Source organism: Pristiophorus japonicus, chromosome 7 (assembly GCF_044704955.1).
Source record: "Pristiophorus japonicus isolate sPriJap1 chromosome 7, sPriJap1.hap1, whole genome shotgun sequence".
Taxonomy (NCBI): Eukaryota; Metazoa; Chordata; class Chondrichthyes; family Pristiophoridae; genus Pristiophorus; species Pristiophorus japonicus.
Genome location: NC_091983.1, coordinates 596851 through 620160, shown reverse-complemented (window position 1 = coordinate 620160; position 23310 = coordinate 596851). Strand labels below are relative to the sequence as shown.

General features: G+C 48.5%; 1 protein-coding gene across 5 annotated transcripts in view; it reads right to left on the bottom strand.

Annotated features, from left to right (window-relative positions):
* Window positions 1–666: 666 nt before the first annotated feature.
* The window catches only part of tbce (tubulin folding cofactor E), a 109524-nt gene continuing 86880 nt past the window's right edge, over window positions 667–23310 (bottom strand). For all 5 annotated transcript variants that reach the window (XM_070884653.1, XM_070884652.1, XM_070884651.1 and 2 more), the window contains 6 exons: window positions 18668–18820; window positions 11748–11901; window positions 9662–9730; window positions 8141–8200; window positions 7060–7151; window positions 667–2466 (listed from right to left, as the gene is read on the bottom strand). In XM_070884653.1, the coding sequence (XP_070740754.1) occupies window positions 2377–2466; window positions 7060–7151; window positions 8141–8200; window positions 9662–9730; window positions 11748–11901; window positions 18668–18820 (618 nt within the window). In that variant the 3' untranslated portion in view covers window positions 667–2376. The remainder of the gene's footprint in view (window positions 2467–7059; window positions 7152–8140; window positions 8201–9661; window positions 9731–11747; window positions 11902–18667; window positions 18821–23310) is intronic.

Genomic DNA, 23310 nt, shown 5'->3' with positions numbered 1-23310 from the left:
AAGCTTAGACTAGAAAAAGTGTCTACCCAATTAAGGGCTACCCTCTTCACAGTAGGTGGTGAACATGTGGAATAATCTACCCAGCGACAGGCTGTTGTACATTTCAAGTGTGTTTTGTTGCGGGTAGGCAGGGTAGTGTGAGGTTTGGGAGTGGGCCAAAGGGTGATAATAGTCTTTTGCAACCCAGCAAGTACAGACTAGGGATTGAATGTGCTATGGTTGGTCTGGCTCAGTACAACATTTTCTGCTCCAGGCCAGCTCGTTGGCAGAAGATCACCGTCCATTCATGAGGTGGAACCTGTTCCTGCTAAAGGTGTAGCCCACAAGAGTGCTGTACTTCTGGTGACATCCATAGCACATCAGCCTTGGCCTTCCCTTGCTCACGTGTGCCCTTATTAAGCTGGTGGTCTCTGACCAGACTTGCGATGGACTCATTTCCTTGAAGACCATGGTCAAGCACATTGCACGTACGCGTATAATTGCTCGAGCAATCACTCAACACGCACACGGTTAGGTTTATATTGACCGATTTTGTCTTGTCCTGAACAAGATGGACACTATGTAAAACGAGTCCTTGCTACCATCCAAACCATATTACGGTTCCAGAACAGAAAATGTTATTAAAGGTTGATTTAGTTCGGCTCATGAGAAAGGAAGACACCTGACTGCATCGAAAACTTTTTATTATTGAGTAAGCGGAATGGAATTTGCATTAGTTCATCGTATAATTATTTACCAATGTCAAATGTAATTAGAGCTCTGGTCACCCACAATGTTCTACACAACACACAACACTTTAAAGGTGTGCAAGTCCCTCGGAGAAGTTTGCTCAGAAAGCTTTAGCAGGAGAGTAATATTCTACACATTTCGAGATGCTATAAACCCTGGTGGGTGATGAAAGAAAATAGGCAGAGGAGACAGGAAAAAAAAGTTAATGTTTCTGGTCTAATCCTGCGCCAAAAATCTACTGCAGGCTCAGCCACTCTGAACTAACTTAGAGTTAAGGCCAAGCCCGATTAGTTTCGAGGGTGTGAGCCTCCGGCACAGGATTGATGTTGCTACTCAGCGCGGGCCATGTTGATGTGAGGGGCATCACAAGGCCAGAGATGAAAATGTTTTCTCGGTTTTATTTATTTTTTGTTCTTTCAAATGTCTGCACCACACTGATGGGGATTGTGGACCGAAGGAGAGGTGAGCCTTTGGTCACTGCTGAAGTGTTCCAGGAGCAGAAGGAACTCGAACCAACCACTCAGGCAAAACTCCAACACTCTCTCACATCAGTGCAGCTATTCAGACAGTCTCTCACAAAGGCTCGAATTGGATTGTGGGGTGATGTACAGATATAGAAAATCTGTAACTGTCAAAACTATGGAGGATATATGCAATGTAAAATCATAGAACCACAGACAATTCCGACACACACGGAGGCCATTCGGCCCATCGTGTCTTGTGGCCGTAAATACCCTCAGTTCATGGTGGGGACAACATTAAACTCAATTATGAGTTAGTGCTTCCTAAACAGTTGAAACTTTCTGACAATGCTTCATTTTACACGGGATTTATAACGTTTCTCTCCCCGCTGATTTGTAGAATATTATTCTCCTCCTAAAGTTTGTCACACCCATAACCCACCCCACCCTCTCCCCTCCACACACTATAGCTGGGGGGGGGGGCAGGTCACTTTCAGCATAAGGTTCACATTGTGGGGGGAGGAGAGGGGGCTCCCAGCCAACAATCCATTCAAGCTCACCTGCAGAAGGTAGTTGAACTTAAAATGCTTCTCTGAATGAGAAAGTCCAATGCAGTAACATTAAGGCCAAATGCCCACAACCACCAAAAGACACTTAACACTGAATCCTTCAGCTCGCTTCAAATGATTAGCGGTTCAGAACCACTACTGTACAAAGAGCAAACACTATTTGAGAATGAGGTTAACCGCTCAAAGTCAGAACTAGGATTTGGTGCCATCGCTAAACAGAACACATTAATTTAGAACGGTGTTATAAACTGCACCTTCAGGCCTGGTTATCATGTAAAGAAACTACTCTGAGCTTCTACGGTTCTTTTTAATACCACAAACTATTAAATAAAAAGCCAAGAGTTTTGACGCAGGTGCAAATTACAAGGCGGACTTTTTAAACATTCACACCACATTCTGCAGCTTTCAAGGCTGGCACAGAACTAAATCACTGTTCGCCCGCAGGTAACTAGCCAGCACCGTCTTAAGTACAGGCGTAAAGGAGTACTGCATCCACAGCTGTATGTACCGTGCTCTGATTGCATGCACCTTCAACAGAGTGCTGGGATGGTGCTGCAAAATGTGTCCTCTCGAGACTCTGCGTTGTGCATCCTTTCCTTTCTAATATAATGTGCTAGTTACCATCGCACCAATATACAGTCTCCGCTCTCTATCGAGTAGTATGAAAGAGGCTTCAGGTCATTATCCATGTCTATTTCCATGTCCATCTGAGGAAAAACAACAAAAAGATCAGTTCTACTGTATGCCTGCCACTTGGAGCAGAGCGTACGCAGATTTCAATTTAAAGGACGGAAAACAAGTTTCCCCTCACAGAATAAGTTCAGTTTGTTTGAATCTCAGATAAATTACGACACGGAAGGAGGCCATTTCGGCCCATCGTGTCCACACCGACCGACAAATAGCTATCCAGCCTAATCCCATTTTCCAGCTTTTGATCCGTAGCCTTGCAGGTTACGGTACTTTAAGTGCACATCCAAGTACTTTTTAAATGTGGTGAGGGGTTTCTGCCTCTACCACCCTTTCAGTCAGTGAGTTCCAGACCCCCACCACCCTTTGGGTAAAGGAATGTTTCCTCATCTCCCTTCTAATCCTTCTACCAATTACTTTAAATCTATGTCCCCAGGTTATTGACCCCTCTGCGAAGGGAAATAGGCCCTTCCTATCCACTCAATCTAGGCCCCTCATAATTTTATACACCTCAGTAAGGTCTCCCCTCAGCCTCCTCTGTTCCAAAGAAAACAACTCCAGCCTATCCAATCTTTCCTCATCCCTAAAGTTTTCCAGTCCTGGCAACATCCTCGTAAATCTCCTCTGCACCCTCTCCAGTGCAATCACATCTTTTCTGTAATGCGGTGACCAGAACTGCACGTGGTACTCAGAGAAGAGGGTTGGGGTGATGACGCAGCCCTGCTTGACCCCGGTCCGGACGTGGATTGGGTCTGTGGTGGATCCATTGGTCAGGATCACAACTTGCACGTTGTCATAGAGCAGGCGGAGGATAGAGACAAACTTTTGGGGGCAGCCAAAATAGAGGAGGACGCTCCATAGTCCCTCACGGTTAACAGTGTCAACGGCCTTTGTAAGGTCAAAGAAGGCCATGTACAAGGGTTGGTGCTGTTCCCTGCATTTCTCTTGTAGTTGTCGCACCGTAAAAATCATGTCCGTTGTACCCTGTAGTGGATGGAATCCGCACTGTGACTCCGGGAGGAGCTCCTCAGCCACAGGGAGAAGACAGCTGAGGAGAACTCTTGCGATGACTTCCCCAGTGGCTGACAACAGGGAGATTCCTCTGTAGTTACCGCAGTCGGACTTGTCCCCATTTTTTAAAGATGGTCACAATTACTGCATCTCTGAGATCTCACGGCATGCTCTCCTCCCTCCAGATAATCGCTGGAGAAATACCACCAACGATGTCTCTGCAAGATCCTGCAAATCCCTTGAGAGGACAGACGCACCAACATCAGCGTCCTCGCTCAGGCCAACATCCCCAGCATTGAAGCACTGACCACACTCGATCAGCTTCACTGGGCAGGCCACATTGTCCGTATGCCTGACACGAGAGTCCCAAAGCAAACGCTCTACTTGGAACTCCTACATGGCAGGCGAGCCCCAGGTGGGCAGAGGAACCATTTCAAGGACACCCTCAAAGCCTCCCTGATAAAGTGCAACATTCCCACCGACACCTGGGAGTCCCTGGCCAAAGACCGCCCTAAGTGGAGGAAATGCATCCGGGAGGGCGTGGAGTACCTCGAGTCACATCGCCGAGAGCATGCAGAAAGCAAGCGCAGGCAGCGGAAGGAGCGTGCGGCAAACCAGACTCCCCACCCACCCTTTCCTTCAACCACTGTCTGTCCCACCTGTGACAGGGTCTGTAATTCCCGTATTGGACTGTTCAGTCACCTGAGAACTCAAGTCTTCCTCGATTTCGAGGGACTGCCTATGATGATGATGACACGGTACTCAAGCTGTGGCCTAACTAGTGTTGTATACAGTTCTAGTATAACTGCCCTACTTTTAGATTCTATGCCTCAGCTAATAAAGGAAAGCATTCCGTATGACTTTTTAACTACCTTATCGACCTAGCCTGTTACATTTAAGGATCTGTGGACATAAACTCCAAGGTTCCTCTGTTCCTCCACACCTCTCAGTATCCTCCCATTTATTGTATATTACATAGAAACATAGAAAATAGGTACAGGAGTAGGCCATTCGGCCCTTCGAGCCTGCACCACCATTCAATAAGATCATGGCTGATCATTCCCTCAGTACCCCTTTTCTGCTTTCTCTCCATACCCCTTGATCCCTTTAGCCTCCCTTGCCTTGTCGCCCTTCCCCAAATGCTCTCCTCCTCACACTTCTCTGGATTGAATTGCACAATGTTTGCTCAACAATAAATCCACCCCATACTGCTGTATCACTGTAAATATCTAGAATGCTCAAAAATGAGGTGTAAAAAAACATTTTATAACAGTGTTGCTCCAGTAATTCTTCTGGCTGAGGGAGGCAAGCTCAAGGAAACCAGCTTCCAGCTCAGAAAATGGCTGCTACCAGGAGCATGGTGGCACAGTGAGTTATCCCTGCCCAATGGTCGCTCCTGTCCTCACCTGTACATGACGCCTTCTAGAGGGTAACGCTGAGATGGGAACGATGTGGCTCAGTCATCATCATAGGCGGTCCCTCCAATCGAGGATGACTTGCTTCCACTTAAAAGGGATGAGTTCACAGGTGTTTCAATGAAGGACCTAATATTCCGGATCCTGAACTACATATTGAAGGGTGGAAGATGTCTGTGGGTGGATTTTTTTAACGTGGGGTGGCCGTTGCACACCAGCCACCACACGGGCTCGATAGAGCTAGGTCTTGGTCCAGTGGTAAGGGTTAACCAGGATGACTGGAGACCAGCTCTGCTGCACGGACCTAATGCGCGCACACATCGCACAGTGTGGGCTGGGCCCGTGCTGCCCCTGGGCCCCAAACTCTCGCCGCTCTTTCGCCCTGACCTCGCCGCTCCTGCCCGCACCGCAGTCAGCCGTCGCCCTCCTGCAGCAGCTCGCGTTGCTCCCTGTAGTGGCAGGCCGCCGCAGTGAGTCAGGGTAACACCACACAATAATGCAGAGCGACCCTTTTACAATGAGACGTGACTCAAGGTCGCCTATCTGTAGTTTGTGTCTGAGATTGTTCCCAGTTCCGACTGTACGAGGTTGAAAACGGACGATAGCGAACTCAATGTAAAAGAAAACTGGGCGAGGTTTGAGGGGGGTGGCCAATTCACTCCCACTACCACTCATGTCACTATGGTTTCTCCATAAACTCCTACTCACTTCCAAATCCAGGCTTCAAGGACTGGAAGAATTTGAAAAGACGTACATCTCTCCTACTTGTGGTACCCCACAGTGATTCCTCTCGTCTTGAAAAAAATTATTACTGTACACATTTTTTTTCCAACTTTTCTCTGTCCCTTCCCGAGGATGTAGAGTCCTTGCTGTGGTACAGTTTCTGAGGGCGCGTGGGGGGTCGATTGCCCTCTGGTACCCCATTGAAGCTGTCGTTATGCATCAGCCTCGACGGCAAGTGATCGGAGACAGGAACCCTCTCGGACATTCCCGTCCCTAACTTGGTGTGGCTGAGATCCTGTCTGAGATCAACTACCTGTTTTTTTGTTACTAATCTTACTCCAAGGATGTGAACTGATTGAAACGTGTAAAATTCTTAAGGGGTAGATGCCGGGAGGATGTTTCCCCAGGCTGGGGTGTCTAGAACCTGGGGTCATGGGCTCAGAATAAAGGGTCGGCCATTTAGGACTGAGATGAGGAGAAATTTCTTCACTCAGAGGTTTGTGAATCTTTGGAATTCCCTACCCCAGAGGGCTGTGGATGCTGAGTCGTTGAGTATATTCAAGACAGAGATTGATAAGATTTTTGGACACTAAGAGAATCAAGGGATATGGGGATCGGGCGGGAAAGTGGAGTTGAGGTCAAAGATCAGCCATGATCTTATTGAATGGCGGAGCTGACTCGAAGGGCTTACTCCTACTTCTTATGTTGAACATTTTTTGTTGTTGTTAGTATTACTCCATGGAGGATGAACTTTAAGCATGAGATTGTCTACAAATCTGATTTCAGGTGCTTTCCCTTCAGTCAGTTCAAACCTTTCCTTCCCAGAATGAAACATCTTACAAACAGACTGTGGGCTATTTGGGTGCATTTACAGTCTTCCAACATAGGTCAAGACAAGTTAGAACTGTTACTGTTATTATCTCATGGATCTTTCATTGATGGATTTGTCAGACTGCCCAGCACTAGTACACCATCTGCCTCGAGTCAAAGGGTTGTTAACACCTCTTCACTCTGTCAGTCCTGCATGTGCAAAGATTGTTTTTGTTATGTATGTAACTGTAATACTTGCCACCAGAGGGCGCAACTGTTGGAGTCCTACACATGTGCAGGGCCAGTATAAAAGGTTGGCTGCCATGTTGTTAAGGCACTCTGGAGTTGTAATAAAGAAGACTAAGGTCACACTAAGTTCAGCTCACAGTACTCAGCCACATGGAGTTCTTCTATACTTTGTACAGTTTGCTGTACATTTCTACACAAGATTGTTGCAAGATAATAGACTGAAAAGGACATCTAATTCCTAATAGCATTAGAGTCGGTAACATTTCTAAATGGTTGCATTTGTGATTTCGATACAGGAACGCCAGTGTGTCTGCAGTAACTCCTTTACAAAGCTCAATTCTGCGCTATCATATGGCTAAAAGAACCTAGCAAAGTTTGGCGACACTGTAATAAGGAATGCCTCACCTTTGAGCTGATGTACGTTAACTTTAGTTCAGCACCTGGAACTTTGAACAGTCGATAGAGCAGCCCTCTCACTTTCTGAATGGTCATGGAGTCTACATTAGCCGGTGAAACACACAGTTCACTTCATTAGCTTTCAAGTCAACAACAACTTGCAGTTATACAAGGCCTTTAACGTAGTAAAATGCCCCAAAGCGCGTCACAGAAACATAATTAGATAACATTTGACACCGAGCCGCATAAATAGATATTAGGACAGATAAAGTCGTTTTTAAGGAGCGTATTGAAGGAGGAGAGGTTTAGGGAGGGAATTCCAGAACTTAGGGCTGAGACAGCTGAAGGCACAGCCACCGATGGTGGGGTGATGAAAATCAGGAACGCACATGAGGCCAGAATTGGAGAAGTGCAGAGATCTCGGAGGGTTGTGGGGCTGGAGGAGGTTACAGAGATAGGGAGGGGTGTAGGGCTGGAGGAGATTAGAGATAGGGAGGGGTGTAAGGCTGGAGGAGATTACAGAGATAGGGAGGGGTGTAGGGCTGGAGGGGGTTAGAGAGAGAGGGAGGGGTGTAGGGCTGGAGGGGGTTAGAGAGATAGGGAGGGATGTAGGGCTGGAGGGGGTTAGAGAGAGAGGGAGGGGTGTAGGGCTGGAGGGGGTTAGAGAGATAGGGAGGGATGTAGGGCTGGAGGGGGTTACAGAGATAGGGAGGGATGTAGGGCTGGAGGGGGTTACAGAGATAGGGAGGGATGTAGGGCTGGAGGGGGTTACAGAGATAGGGAGGGGTGTAGGGGCTCGAGGAGGTTACAGAGATAGGGAGGGGTGTAAGGCTGGAGGGGGTTACAGAGATAGGGAGGGTTGTAGGGCTGGAGGGGGTTACAGAGATAGGGAGGGGTGTAGGGACTGGAGGAGGTTACAGAGATAGGGAGGGGTGTAGGGCTGGAGGAGGTTACAGAGATAAGGAGGAGCGAGACTATAGAGGGATTTAGTTCTAATTTTGTTATAAAACATGCAAAGTACGTGCCTCGCTCGGCCACCTCCCAAATACTGTAACCAGGGTACAGTTCAGATGACAAACTGATTCCTTACCTGGCAGCTTCTTCTCTAACAGTTTCTGATCTGGGTTGTCTGGGCATCTGATGATCAAAGCTGTTGAGGCAAATTCATAGACAATTATCTTGGGATCACCTTACCACTCACTTCATCTCCTCCTGTCCTGGGTGTGTGAAAGGAGTGAGTTGCCACAATGCTTTCCCCCTTCAGTCAGTTTGAACCCTTTCTTCCCAGAACTAAACAATCTCACTGACCTTTGTTGAACTATTTAGGTGCATTTGCAGTCCTGTGACACACAGCACAACAGCCCAGGTTAGCAGCACTTTCAGTGCAGCAAAGGTGAATGGCCAAGGTCACTCAGCATTGTCTCCCGATGTTATATATGCAGACTATAGATATACACTCTGTGTAGTCACTGTATAGTTGCATAAGATGGAGACCTCTTTACCCGATGTACTATCAATAAGATTTACACTGTGTATATATATGATGGCACCACTAAAGGGTGCAACTGGTGGAGACCGGGGTTTCCTTTCCTGCCCTGATGGCAGGGGCTGTATAAGGGGGAGCCACCACACGGCTGCCTCACTCTGGAGTTATGAGTAAAGGACCAAGGTCACTACAGTTTGAGTACAACTTATTGCCTCGTGGAGTCATTCACAAGTACACGACAGACATAATAACTGAGAGTGCAACAAGTTGTGTGCGCATGGAAGAAAGGAGCAGAGTGCTTTACATAGAATGTACAGCACAGAATCAGGCCATTCGGCCCAACTGGTCTATGCCAGCCTCCTCTGCACCATATCCTTCTATTCCTTTCTCCCTCATGTGTTTAACCAGCTTCCCCTTAAATACTATTCGCATCAACCACTCCCTGTGGTAGCGAGTTCCATATTCTCACCATTCTCTGGGTAAAGAAATTTCTTTCGAATTCCCTATTGGATTTATTAGTGACTATCTTATAATTATGGCCCCTAGTTTTAGACTCCTCCAACAAATGGAAACATCATCTCTGCGTCTACCCTATTCATAATCTTAAACACCTCCATCAGCTCTCCGCTCAGCCTTCCCTTTCATAGAGAAAAGAGCCCCAATCTTTCCTGATAGATATAACCTCTCAGTTCTGGTGTCATCCTTGTAAATCTCCAGTGCTTCAATATCCTTTTCATAATATGGAGAGCAGAATTGTACACAGTGCTCCAAGCGTGGTTTAGCCAAGGTTCTAAACAAGTTTAACCTAACTTCTCTGCTTTTCAATTCTATCCTTCTCGAAATGAACCCCAGTGTTTAGTTTGCTTTTTTTTTTTAATTGGCCTTTAAATGTCGTTATTTAAATGATTTGTGTCTCTGTACCCCCAGACCCCTTGGCACCTCTACCCCATTTAGATTCTTATTTTCCAAGGAGCACCTTATTCTGCCTTCCAAAATGTACCACCTCACACGTCAACTCGCTCCCAATGTCAGTAATAGAGAAGAAACCATTCATTTTACAAGGGACAAGCTTTCTGGGAACAGTATAAATCTCACTTCCCCCCCCCCCGCCGAGCGCATTCTCACCCAATAGCTGGTCCTTCAGGGCAAAGAATTTTTGCTGCTCCATCTCGGAATCTTCAGGCGCTCCGTACTCTGCACAGGGCAATGAAAGAAAACATGGTAGAACTGTCACCCTCGCATCAAATCAGCCCCGTTTCAAACACAAATCATTTATGACCATTTGCACTCTTTATGCTGGAGCGAAGGTTTGCCTGGGCAGGTGAATTTAGTCGTCTGCGCCTCATTCTCTGGGCAATTCAGTGGGTGTGGGGGCAAGTGCAAAACAAAGCGAGTATTGACACCACTGCGTGCCAGCCAATCAGCTGGAGGTGGGGTGGGACTTGTGGCAGGACTCACAGCAAACAGTCTATTTATTTAGCAAACAGAGTCTATTTAATAAGAGTCGCTGCAAACTATAGCAAACCGAACTCGTGACCAAAACTGCAACAGCGTTTGTGTGTAGAAAGCTACAACTGCAACACAGGAACAGGAGGAGGCCATTCAGCCCCTCGAGCCTGTTCCACAGGAACAGGAGGAGGCCATGCAGCCCCTCGAGCCTGTTCCACCATTTAATGAAATCGTGCCTCTCCACTCATTGGAGTTCAGAAGAATGAGGTGATCTTATCGAAACATATACGCTTATGAGGGGGCTTGACAAGGTGGATGCAGAGAGAATGTTTCCACTGATGGGGAAGACTAGAACTAGGGGGCATGATCTTAGAATAAGGGGCCGCCCATTTAAAACTATGATGAGGAGGAATTTCTTCTCTCAGAGGTTTGTAAATCTGTGGAATTTGCTGCCTCAGAGAGCTGTGGAGGCTGGGTCATTGAATAAATTTAAGACAGAAACAGACAGTTTCTTAAACGATAAGGAAATAAGGGGTTATGGGGAGCGGACAGGGAAGTGGACCCGAGTCCATGATCGGATCAGCCATGATCGTATTAAATGGCGGAGCAGGCTTGAGGGGCTGTATGGCCTACTCCTGTTCCTATTTCTTATGTTCTTATGTGAAGGATGTAGAGAGGGTGTAGAGGAGATTTACTAGAATGGTTCCAGGGATGCAGGACGTCAGTTATATGGCGAGACTGGAGAAGCTGGGATTGTTCTCCTTACAGCAGAGAAGGTTATGGGGAGATTTAATAGAGGGGTTCAAAATTATGAGGGGCAGATAGAGAGAAACGGTTTCCAGTGGGAGCACACAGATTTAAGATAATTGGCACAAAAGCCAGGAGGGGGTATGAGGAGAAACATTTTTACGCAGCGAGTTGCGATCTGGAATGCACTGGCTGAAAGGGTGATGGAAGCAGATTCATAAGGGAATTGAATAAATACTTGAAAGGAAAAAATTATAGAGCTATGGGGAAAGAGCAGGGGGCGTGGGACTGATTGGAGAGCTCTTTCAAAGAGCCAGCACAGGGGCGATGGGCTGAATGGCTGCCTTCTATGCAGTATGATTCTATATGCCTAAATGCCATTGAGGGGAGCTGCACAAGTTGGGAGGTGGGGGAGTGTGTGGTGTAGTGACCTGCTAACTCCAGCAGAGGCAGCACAGCTCAGTCCAAGGGATGTCTGGGTAAAGATCTGATGCATTTCTCCACCAACTAACACCCATTTAAAACTGAGATGAGGAGGAATTTCTTCTCTCAGAGGGTTGTAAATCTGTGGAATTCACTGCCTCAGAGAGCTGTGAAGAGCTGGGTCATTGAATATATTTAAGACAGAGATAGACAGTTTCTTAAGCGATAAGGGGACAAGGGGTTTACGGGGAGCGGGCAGGGAAGTGGAGCAGAGTCCATGATCAGATCAGCCATTATCTTATTAAATGGCGGAGCAGGCTCGAGGGGCCGTATGGCCTACTCCTGTTCCTATTTCTTATGTATGGCTGATCTGTATCTTAACTCCATCTTGGTTCCATTTCCCTTAATACCCCTTGCCAAACAAAAATCTATCAGTCTCATGTTTTGAAATTTTCAATTGATCCCCAGCCTCAACAGCTATTTGGGGGATCAGTCACTGCTCACAAGTTGACGCCAGTTGGTTAAATGCAATCTTGGAAGGGGAGAGGGGGACCCGGCACGTGAGAAGTACATTACCTAACCATGTACTCACTGTCAATGAGCACTTGATATCGGGGATGCTCAGCACAAAATTCCTCATCAGGCCTGTTTCTCTTGGGATCCTGGTGCCCTCCAGCCTTCAGCCACTCCTTCCCAAACCTCTTGCGATAGTCGAGTTCCGCTCCCCTCCTCTCTTCTGGCAAAATCTGCACCAACATTCGAACGTTAGCAAAGCGACAGAGAATCCTGTTGCATAAGCAGCGACAGCAAAACACGCAGCTAACAGGCCGCATGCACGGCAAATCGGTGGCTTCACGTATCCTAAATCAGAAGATGATAAATGTTTTACTGGCTACTTTCTGTTTAAACGCTTCATAGACCTTTTTTTAAATACGGTGGTCTCATTTCCTAACTGGATGGTTCACTGGTCGCCGAAGTGGAATAGTCGTTCCAACAGTGACTGCAGACCACATGCAACAACCAGAGACCAAATGGCTCCATCGACGCAGGTGGGAACTGGAGGGATGTCCAACAGCAGTATGTGGGTGACGGGGGAAGGGGTCTGTCCCAGCTGAACATCAGATGCAGGATTGAGAGCAGAGGTTTTTTTGCAGTGAATTGTGAAGCTCCTCCCCCTCCCACATCTGGGATTAACCATGTCTCCGCAAGATCCTGCAAATCCCTTGGGAGGACAGACGCACCAACGCCAGTGTCCTTGACCAGGCCAATATCCCCAGCATCGAAGCACTGACCACACTCACCAGCTCCGCTGGGCGGAGCCACATTGTCTGCATGCCCGACACAAGACTCGCAAAGCAAGCGCTCTACTCGGAACTCCTACACGGCAAGCGAGCCCCAGGTGGGCAGAGGAAACGTTACAAGGACACCCTCAAAGCCTCCCTGATAAAGTGCGACATCCCCACTGGCACCTGGGAGTCCCTGGCCAAAGACCGCCCTAAGTGGAGGAAGCGCATCCGGGAGGGCGCTGAGCACCTCGAGTCTCATCGCCGAGAGCATGCAGAAATCCAGCGCAGGCAGCGGAAGGAGCGTGCGGCAAACCAGACTCCCCACCCTCCCCTTCCTTCAACCACTGTCTGTCCCACCTGTGACAGAGACTGTAATTCCTGTATTGGACTGTACAGTCACCTAAGAACTCATTTTTAGAGTGGAAGCAAGTCAGCCTGTGATGATGATAATCCAGTGCTGTCTTTTCCTCTCAGGCAGATGTTGGGAAGGTACAATAAAAGGAAGCTTCACCTGGTCTGAACTGAGAGGATATTTTACCGAATATCCTCTGCTCATCTGCTGCTGAAACTCTCCTCATGCCTTTGTTAGCTCGAGATTTGACTATTTTAACGCTCTTCTGGCCGGCCTCCCACCTTCCATCCTCCATAAACTTCAGCTCATCCAAAACTCGGCTGCCCATGTCCTAACTCGCACCGAGTCCCACTCATCCATCACCCCCGGTGCTCACTGACTCGTGTCCTAACTCGCACCGAGTCCCGCTCATCCATCACCCCCTGTGCTCACTGACCCGTGTCCTAACTCGCACCCAGTCCCACTCACCCATCACCCCCTGTGCTCGCTGACCCGTGTCCTAACTCGCACCCAGTCCCACTCACCCATCACCCCCTGTGCTCGCTGACCCGTGTCCTAACTCACACCCAGTCCCACTCACCCATCACCCCCTGTGCTCACTGACCCGTGTCCTAACTCGCACAGAGTCCCGCTCACCCATCACTCCCCTGTGCTCGCTGACCCGTGTCCTAACTCGCACAGAGTCCCGCTCACCCATCACCCCTGTGCTCGCTGACCCGTGTCCCAACTCACACCAAGTCCCACTCACCCATCACCCCCTGTGCTCGCTGACCCGTGTCCTAACTCGCACAGAGTCCCGCTCACCCATCACCCCCTGTGCTCGCTGACCCGTGTCCTAACTCGCACCGAGTCCCGCTCACCCATCACCCCCTGTGCTCGCTGACCCGTGTCCTAACTCACACCCAGTCCCACTCACCCATCACACCCTGTGCTCGCTGACCCGTGTCCTAACTCGCACCAAGTCCCACCCACCCATCACCCCCTGTACTCGCTGCCCCATGTCCTAACTCGCACCGAGTCCCACTCACCCATCACCCCTGTGCTCACTGACCCGTGTCCTAACTCGCACCAAGTCCCACCCACCCATCACCCCCTGTACTCGCTGCCCCGTGTCCTAACTCGCACCGAGTCCCACTCATCCATCACCACCTGTGCTCACTGACCCGTGTCCTAACACACCAAGTCCCACTCACCCATCACTCCCTGTGCTCGCTGACCTGTGTCCTAACTCGCACCAAGTCCCACTCACCCATCATCCCCTGTGTTCATTGCCCTTGTCCTAACTCGCACCAAGGCTCGTTCACCCATCACCCCCTGTGCTCGCTGAGCCGTGTCCTAACTCGCACCAAGTCCCACTCACCCATCACTCCCTGTGCTCGCTGACCCGTGTCCTAACTCGCACCGAGTCCTGCTCACCCATCACCCCCTGTGCTCGCTGACCCGTGTCCTAACTCACACCCAGTCCCACTCACCCATCACCCCCTGTGCTCGCTGACCCGTGTCCTAACTCACACCAAGTCCCACTCACCCATCACCCCCTGTGCTCGCTGACCCGTGTCCTAACTCACACCCAGTCCCACCCACCCATCATCCCCTGTGCTCGCTGACCCGTGTCCTAACTCACACCAAGTCCCACTCACTCATCACCCCCTGTGCTCGCTGACCCGTGTCCTAACTCACACCCAGTCCCACTCACCCATCACCCCCTGTGCTCGCTGACCCGTGTCCTAACTCACACCAAGTCCCACTCACCCATCACCCCCTGTGCTCGCTGACCCGTGTCCTAACTCGCACCGAGTCCCACTCACCCATCACCCCTGTGCTCACTGACCCGTGTCCTAACTCACACCGAGTCCCACTCATCCATCACCACCTGTGCTCACTGACCCGTGTCCTAGCTCACACCCAGTCCCACTCACCCCTGTGCTCGCTGACCCGTGTCCTAACTCACAGGAAGTCCCGTTCACCCATCATCCCTGTGCTCGCTGACCCGTGTCCTAACTCACACCAAGTCCCATTCACCCATCACCCCCTGTGCTCACTGACCCGTGTCCTAACACATCAAGTCCCACTCACCCATCACCCCATGTGCTCACTGACCCGTGTCCTAACTCGCACCAAGTCCAACTCACCCATCACCCCGTGCTCGCTGCCCGTGTCCTAACTCGCAGAGTCCCACTCACCCATCACCCGTGCTCGCTGTCCTGTGTCCTAACTCGCACCGAGTCCCACTTATCCATCACCACCTGTGCTCACTGACCCGTGTCCTAACTCACACCAAGTCCCACTCACCCATCACCACCTGTGCTCACTGACCCGTGTCCTAACTCGCACCAAGTCCCGCTCACCCATCACCCCCTGTGCTCACTGACCCGTGTCCTAACTCACACCAAGTCCCACTCACCCATCACCCCCTGTGCTCGCTGACCCATGTCCTAACTCACACCAAGTCCCACTCACCCATCACCCCCTGTGCTCACTGACCCGTGTCCTAGCTCACACCCAGTCCCACTCACGCATCATCCCCTGTGCTCGCTGACCCGTGTCCTAACTCGCAGGAAGTCCCATTCACCCATCACCCCTGTGCGCGCTGACGTGTCCTAACTCGCACCGAATCCCACTCATCCATCACCCCCTGTGCTCGCTGACCCGTGTCCTAACTCGCAGGAAGTCCCATTCACCCATCACCCCTGTGCGCGCTGACTCGTGTCCTAACTCGCACCGAATCCCACTCATCCATCACCACCTATTTTCACTGACCTGTGTCCTAACACACCAAGTCCCATTCACCCATCACCCCCTGTGCTCACTGCCTGTGTCCTAACTCACACCAAGTCCCACTCACCCATCACCCCCTGTGCTCGCTGACCCGTGTCCTAACTCGTAGGAAGTCCCGTTCACCAATCACCCCTGTGCTCGCTGAGCCGTGTCCTAACTCGCAAGAAGTCCCATTCACCCATTACCCGCTGTGCTCGCTGACCTGTGTCTTAACTCACACCAAGTTCCACTCACCCATCACCCCCTGTGCTCGCTGACCCGTGTCCTAACTCGCACCGAGTCCCACTCATCCATCACCACCTGTGCTCACTGACCCGTGTCCTAACTCGCACCAAGTCCCGCTCACCCATCACCCCCTGTGCTCGCTGACCCGTGTCCTAACTCGCACCAAGTCCCACTCACCCATCACCCCCTGTGCTCGCTACCTGTGTCCTAACTCGCACCCAGTCCCACTCACCCATCACCCCCGGTGCTCGCTGACCCGTGTCCTAACTCGCACCGAGTCCCACTCACCCATCACACCCTGTGCTCGCTGACCCGTGTCCTAACTCGCAGGAAGTCCCGTTCACCCATCACCCCCTGTGCTCGCTGACCCGTGTCCTAACTCGCAGGAAGTCCCGTTCACCCATTACACCCTGTGCTCACTGACCCGTGTCCTAACTCGCAGGAAGTCCCGTTCACCCATTACACCCTGTGCTCGCTGACCTGCATTGGATGTCCGGCAACTCTTCGACTTTTTAATTCTCAGATTTGTGTTCAAGTCTCTCCATGGCCTCGCCCCTCCCCATCTCTGTAATCTCCTCCAGTCCTACAACACTCCGAGATCTCTGCACTACTCTAATTCTGGCCTCTTGCGCATCCCCAATTTTAATCACTCTGCCATTGGTGGCCGTACCTTCAGCTGCCTGGGCCCCAAGCTCTGGAATTCCCTCCCTAAACCTCTCTGCCTCTCTGCCTCTCTCTCCTCCTTTAAGTCACTCCTTAAAATCTACCTCTTGGTCATCTATGATACTTATGTGACTCGGTGTCAAATATTTGTCTGATTATGCTCCTGTGAAGCTCCTTGGGATCTTTTACTACGTTAAAGGTGCTACATAAATGCAAGTTGTTGTTGTACTAACCCACAAAACTCCAAAATAAATGAAGTTGGTTGTGCTCTCTGTGAGGGTGTAGTGTCAATAGGGCTGGCCAACGGCCTCAAAGAAATCGCAGAGCATGCTTGCAACAAGGTGCCATCTAATGTAAGGAGGGGACAGCTTTGAGAACAGGATGTCCAATGGGCAGCAGACCTGATCAGACAAGACTATACAAGCTGGGGCGACATGGAGCAGCCGCAGAGGATGGTGGGGGGTGGGACTGGGGATGGGGGACCGAGGAGACAGAACTGAAGGACCAAGTGCAGGAGGATTGACAGGGGCAAGAGTGCTTTAAGAACCTTCGCATCACAGCAAGACACAATTTTCAGCTCAACGGGTAAAATCTGGACCTCAGATACCAATAAATTACACAAAGATTTGGCACTCACATATAAAAATACTACAGCTGGCTGAGGTTGAAGAAGCCCCACGATGTCTGGACACACAGGGCCATACAAATCGCAAGGCATGCCCTTAGGCCTCAATCCCATAATCTCATCATAGAAGCATACAGCAGAGGCCGTTCAGCCCATCGTGTCTGTGCTAACTCTTTGGTAGAGCGATCCAATTAGTCCCACACCCTCCTGCTCTTTCCTCGAAGCCCTGTATATTTTCCCCCTTCAATTATTTATCTAATTTCCTTTTGAAAGTTACTATTGAATCTGCTTCCACCGCCCTTTCAGGCAGCGCGTTCCAGATAACAAACAACTCACTGCGTAACAGCAATGTTTCCTCATGTCGGCTCTGGTTCTTTGCCAATGACCTTAAATCTGTGTCCTCTGGTTGCCGACCCTTCTGTCACTGGAAACAATTTCTCTTTAGTTACTCTATCAAAACCTTTCATGATTTTGAACATCTCTTATTCTTCTCTGCTCTAAGGAGAACAACCCCAGCTTCTCCAGTCTCTCCACTTAACTGGAGTCTCTCATCCCTGGTATCATTCTAGCAAATCTCTGCAGCCTCTCCAAGGCCTTGAATATCCTTCCTAAAGTGTGCCCTGAATTGGACACAATACTCCAGCCGAGGCCCAAACAGTGGTTTACAAAGGTTTGGCATAACTTCCTTGCTTCTGTACTCTATTAATAAAGCAAAGGATCCCGTATGTTTTTTTTTAACAGCCTTGTGCTGCCACCTTCAAAGATTTCTGTACAGGCTCCCCCATTACAGAGCACAGGATAGTGTGTGGGAAACAGTTGTGTGCTACGGTACAAGTGCGGCTATCAATTAACACAAAATCAAGGTTCTGTGCTAGACTAATGACACCTGATCCAGGGAACCTCACATTAAGTAGGCTTTAAAAACAAGGAATACACTGCAATCAGAACGCCAATTAACCAAATTACCGTCAGAATAATAAATATCTGTCGCTTTCAAATATGCAAATTTCCTTCCAAGTACAGAACACTAGACATTGTCAACATGAATATTCGAAAATAGAATCACGCAGGAATGTTGATCTTTAAACATAGCCTACAGACTCCAAGGGTTACGGTCACTCTGAAATTCAAGCCCTGCTATCCTTCTCAATAACCCCAAAGGAATCGACACAGACCGGGGCTCTTCTCTCTAGAAAAGAGAAGGCTGAGGGGTGAGCCGATAAGAGCTCTTCAAAATGATGAAGGGGTTTGATAGGGTAAAAGTGGAGAAGGTATGAGGGAGACCAAAGCTGGAGGCCGTGAATATAAGATAGTCACTAATAAATCCAGTAGGGAATCCAGAAGAAATCTCTTTAGAATGTGAACTCATTCCCGCAAGGAGTGGTTGAGGCGAATGGCATAGATGCATTCAAGGGAAAGTTAGATAAATACATGAGGGGAAAGGAATAGGATATGGTGATAAGGGGAGATGATGAGGGGGGGAGGAGGCTCGTGTGGAGCATAAACATCGACATAGTCCTGTTGGACCGAATGGCCTGTTTCTGTGCTGTACATTCGATGACATTCTCTATAAAGACACTTACCTCCGTTCTGTTTAATATGTTCAGATGTCCTAGCTTTGCGATGATGAGCTGCCGCACAGTTTTTGCATTCTTCTCAGACTCCACCATTGCATAGTCACAAAATTTCAGCTGTTCTAAACTCTGTAACTTGTTTAACTCATTCACCGATGAAAACTTGAGAATACAAAGAAAGAAAGCTTCAAGTCTTTACATTTTCCTTTGACAAGACACGGTGCACAACAGTTCAGAATGTTATAGCCTTCTGGCAAAACTACAGACAGACGTTCCCTGCGCATGATTGCCAGGATTTGTGATGGGACAGGTTACTGGTGAATTTAATAAGAACATAAGAAATAGGAGCAGGAGTAGGCCATTTGGCCCCTCGAGCCTGCTCCGCCATTCAATACAATCATGGCTGATCTGATCATGGACTTCCCTGCCCTCTCCCCATAACCCCTTATCGGTTAAGAATTTCTCATGGCCGTTCCCTCAGTTACTCGAAGGATATTGGGTTCACTGGCTAAGATAAACACTGTAGCTGTAAGGTGTAGCATGATGTGAATCAGTACCTTCTAAACACAGCAGAAAATGAATTAGTAGTTATATCATCAGTGAGAATAAAAGTGTAATATCTGTTAGGGGGGAGAGGTGGAGAATTTGGGCAGAAAGTAACATTTAAGTGACACAGTGATGGGGAAGTGGGCTGGAGCGAATGGAATAGACAGCAATTGTACAATAGTGTGCAGCAAGTAATATTTTAGGTCTTTATTTTGAGAGAGATTTTGAGTCTTGGATACGAGTTGGCGAGACAGAATCACGGCAGACAAAAGATTTTTTGATGGAACTCACTCGAAACCTTTTTACTCAGAGTGGTTAGAACGTGGAACTCACTGCCGCAGGGAGTAGTTGAGGCATTTAAGGAGAAGCTGGATAAGGACATGAGGGAGCAAGGAATAGAAGGACATGCTGATAGGGTGAGACAAAGTCGGCTCATGTGGAGCATAAACACCAGCATGGGTGAATGGCCTGTTTCTGTGCTATAAATTCTATGTACTGAGAGTTGATTGCTTTAGTTTGTTTATACCCGTCAACGGTAGAGTTTGATCAAATGAAACTGTGTGAAGCCAGAGTGTGACACAGGCAGTGAGCTACCCTGGGGACAGGAGGTACGCTCCAGCACGCGTTGCGGAATTGGAGCTGAGGGTGGATTCACTCTGGAGCATCCACGATGCTGAGAATGACGTGAGTAGCACGTTTAGTGAGTTGGTCTTACCGCAGGTGAAGGGTGCACAGCCAGATAGGGAATGGAAGACCAGCAGGAAGAGCAGTGCAAGGAAGGTAGTGCAGGGGTCCCCTGTGGTCATCCCCCTGCAAAACAGATACACTGCTTTGGGTACTGTTGAGGGGGATGACTCATCAGGGGAGGGCAGCAGCAGCCAAGTTCATGGTACCATGGCTGGCTCTGCTGCACAGGAGGGCAGGAAAAAGAGTGGGAGAGCGATAGTGATAGGGGATTCAATTGTAAGGGGAATAGATAGACGTTCCTGCGGCCACAACCGAGACTCCAGGATGGTATGTTGCCTCCCTGGTGCAAGGGTCAAGGATGTCTCGGAGCGGGTGCAGGACATTCTGAAAAGGGAGGGAGAACAGCCAGTTGTCGTAGTGCACATAGGTACCAATGATATAGGTGAAAAAAGGAATGAGGTCCTACGAGACGAATTTAAGGAGCTAGGAGCTAAATTAAAAAGTAGGACCTCAAAGTAGTAATCTCGGGATTGCTACCAGTGTCACGTGCTAGTCAGAGTAGGAATCGCAGGATAGCTCAGATGAATACGTGGCTTGAGCAGTGGTGCAGAAGGGACGGATTCAAATTCCTGGCGCATTGGAACCGGTTCTGGAGGAGTTGGGACCAGTACAAACTGGACGGCTGCACCTGGGCAGGACCGGAACCAATGTCCTAGGGGGAGTGTTTGCTAGTGCTGTTGGGGAGGGGTTAAACTAATATGGCAGGGGGATGGGAACCAATGCAGGGAGACAGAGGGAAACAAAAAGGAAACAAAAGCAAAAGACAGAAAGGAGATGAGTAAAAGTGGAGGGCAGAGAAACCCAAGGCAAAAAACAAAAAGGGCCACTGAATATAAAGGGGCTGCAGGAGGGGTCAAAGCTAAAAATCATGGTTTAAAAACTAGGATGAAAACACTCTATCTAAACGCACGCAGCATTCAAAATAAAGTAAATGAGTTGACGGCACAAATCATTACAAATGGGTATGATTTGGTGGCCATTACAGAAACGTGGTTGCAGGGTGGCCAAGACTGGGAATTAAACATACAGGGGTATTTGACGATTCGGAAAGATAGACAAGAAGGGAAAGGAGGTGGGGTAGCTCTGTTAATAAAGGATGATATCAGGGCAGTTGTGAGGGATGATATTGGCTCTAATGAACAAAATATGTTGAATCATTGTGGGTGGAGATTAGAGATAGTAAGGGGAAAAAGTCACTGGTGGGCGTAGTTTATAGGCTCCCAAATAATAACTTCACGGTGGGGCGGGCAATAATCAAGGGAATAATGGAGGCATGTGAAACAGGAACGGCAGTAGTCATGGGGGATTTTAACCTACATATCGATTGGTCAAATCAAATCGCACGGGGTAGCCTGGAGGAGGAATTCATAGAATGCATACGGGATTGTTTCTTCGAACAGTATGTTACAGAACCTACAAGGGAGCAAGCTATCTTAGATCTGGTCCTCTGTAATGAGACAGGAATAATAAACGATCTCCTGGTAAAAGATCCTCTCGGAATGAGTGATCACAGTATGGTTGAATTTGTAATACAGATTGAGGGTGAGGAAGTAGTGTCTCAAACGAGCGTACTATGCTTAAACAAAGGGGACTACAGTGGGATGAGGGCAGAGTTGGCTAAAGTAGACTGGAAACACAGACTAAACGGTGGCACAATTGAGGAACAGTGGAGGATTTTTAGGGAGCTCTTTCATAGTGCTCAACAAAAATATATCCCAATGAAAAAGAAGGGCGGTAAGAGAAGGGATAACCAGCCGTGGATAACCAAGGAAATTAAGGAGAGTATCAAATTAAAAACCAATGCGTATAAGGTGGCCAAGGTTCGTGGGAAAATAGAAGATTGGGAAAATTTTAAACAACAGCAAAGGAATGACTAAGAAAGCAATAAAGAAAGGAAAGAAAGATTACGAAGTTAAACTTGCGCAAAACATAAAAACGGATAGTAAAAGCTTTTACAGATATATAAAATGGAAAAGAGTGACTAAAGTAAATGTTGGTCCCTTAGAAGATGAGAAGGGGGATTTAATAATGGGAAATGTGGAAATGGCTGAGACCTTAAACAATTATTTTGCTTCGGTCTTCACAGTGGAAGACACAGAAACCATGCCAAAAATTGCTGGTCACAGGAATGTGGGAAGGGAGGACCTTGAGACAATCACTATCACTAGGGGGGTAGTGCTGGACAGGCTAATGAGACTCAAGGTAGACAAGTCCCCTGGTCCTGATGAAATGCATTCCAGGGTATTAAAAGAGATGGCAGAAGTTATAGCAGATGCATTCGTTATAATCTACCAAAATTCTCTGGACTCTGGGGAGGTACCAGCGGATTGAAAAGCAGCTAATGTAACGCCTCTGTTTAAAAAAGGGGGCAGACAAAAGGCAGGTAACTATAGGCCGGTTAGTTTAACATCTGTAGTGGGGACAATGCTTGAAACTATCATTAAGGAAGAAATAGCGGGACATCTAGATAGGAATAGTGCAATCAAGCAGACGCAGCATGGATTCATGAAGGGGAAATCATGTTTAACTAATTTACTGGAATTCTTTGAGGATATAACTAGCATGGTGGATAGAGGTGTACCGATGGATGTGGTGTATTTAGATTTCCAAAAGGCATTCGATAAGGTGCCACACAAAAGGTTACTGCAGAAGATAGAGGTACGCGGAGTCAGAGGAAATGTATTAGCATGGATAGAGAATTGGCTGGCTAACAGAAAGCAGAGAGTCGGGATAAATGGGTCCTTTTCGGGTTGGAAATCGGTGGTTAGTGGTGTGCCACAGGGATCAGTGCTGGGACCACAACTGTTTACAATATACATAGATGATCTGGAAGAGGGGATAGAGTGTAGTGTAACAAAATTTGCAGATGACACGAAGATTAGTGGGAAAGCGGGTTGTGTAGAGGACACAGAGAGGCTGCAAAGAGATTTAGATAGGTTAAGCGAATGGGCTAAGGTTTGGCAGATGGAATACAATGTCGGAAAGTGTGAGGTCATCCACCTTGGGAAAAAAAAAACAGAAAAAGGGAATACTATTTGAATGGGGAGAAATTACAACATGCTGCGGTGCAGAGGGACCTGGGGGTCCTTGTGCATGAATCCCAAAAAGTTAGTTTGCAGGTGCAGCAGGTAATCAGGAAGGCGAATGGAATTGCGAGAGGGATGGAGTACAAAAGCAGGGAGGTCCTTCTGCAACTGTACAGGGTATTGGTGAGGCCGCACCTGGAGTACTGCGTGCAGTTTTGGTCGCCTTACTTAAGGAAGGATATACTAGCTTTGGAGGGGGTACAGAGACGATTCACTGGGCTGATTCTGGAGATGAGGGGGTTACCTTATGATGATAGATTGAGTAGACTGGAT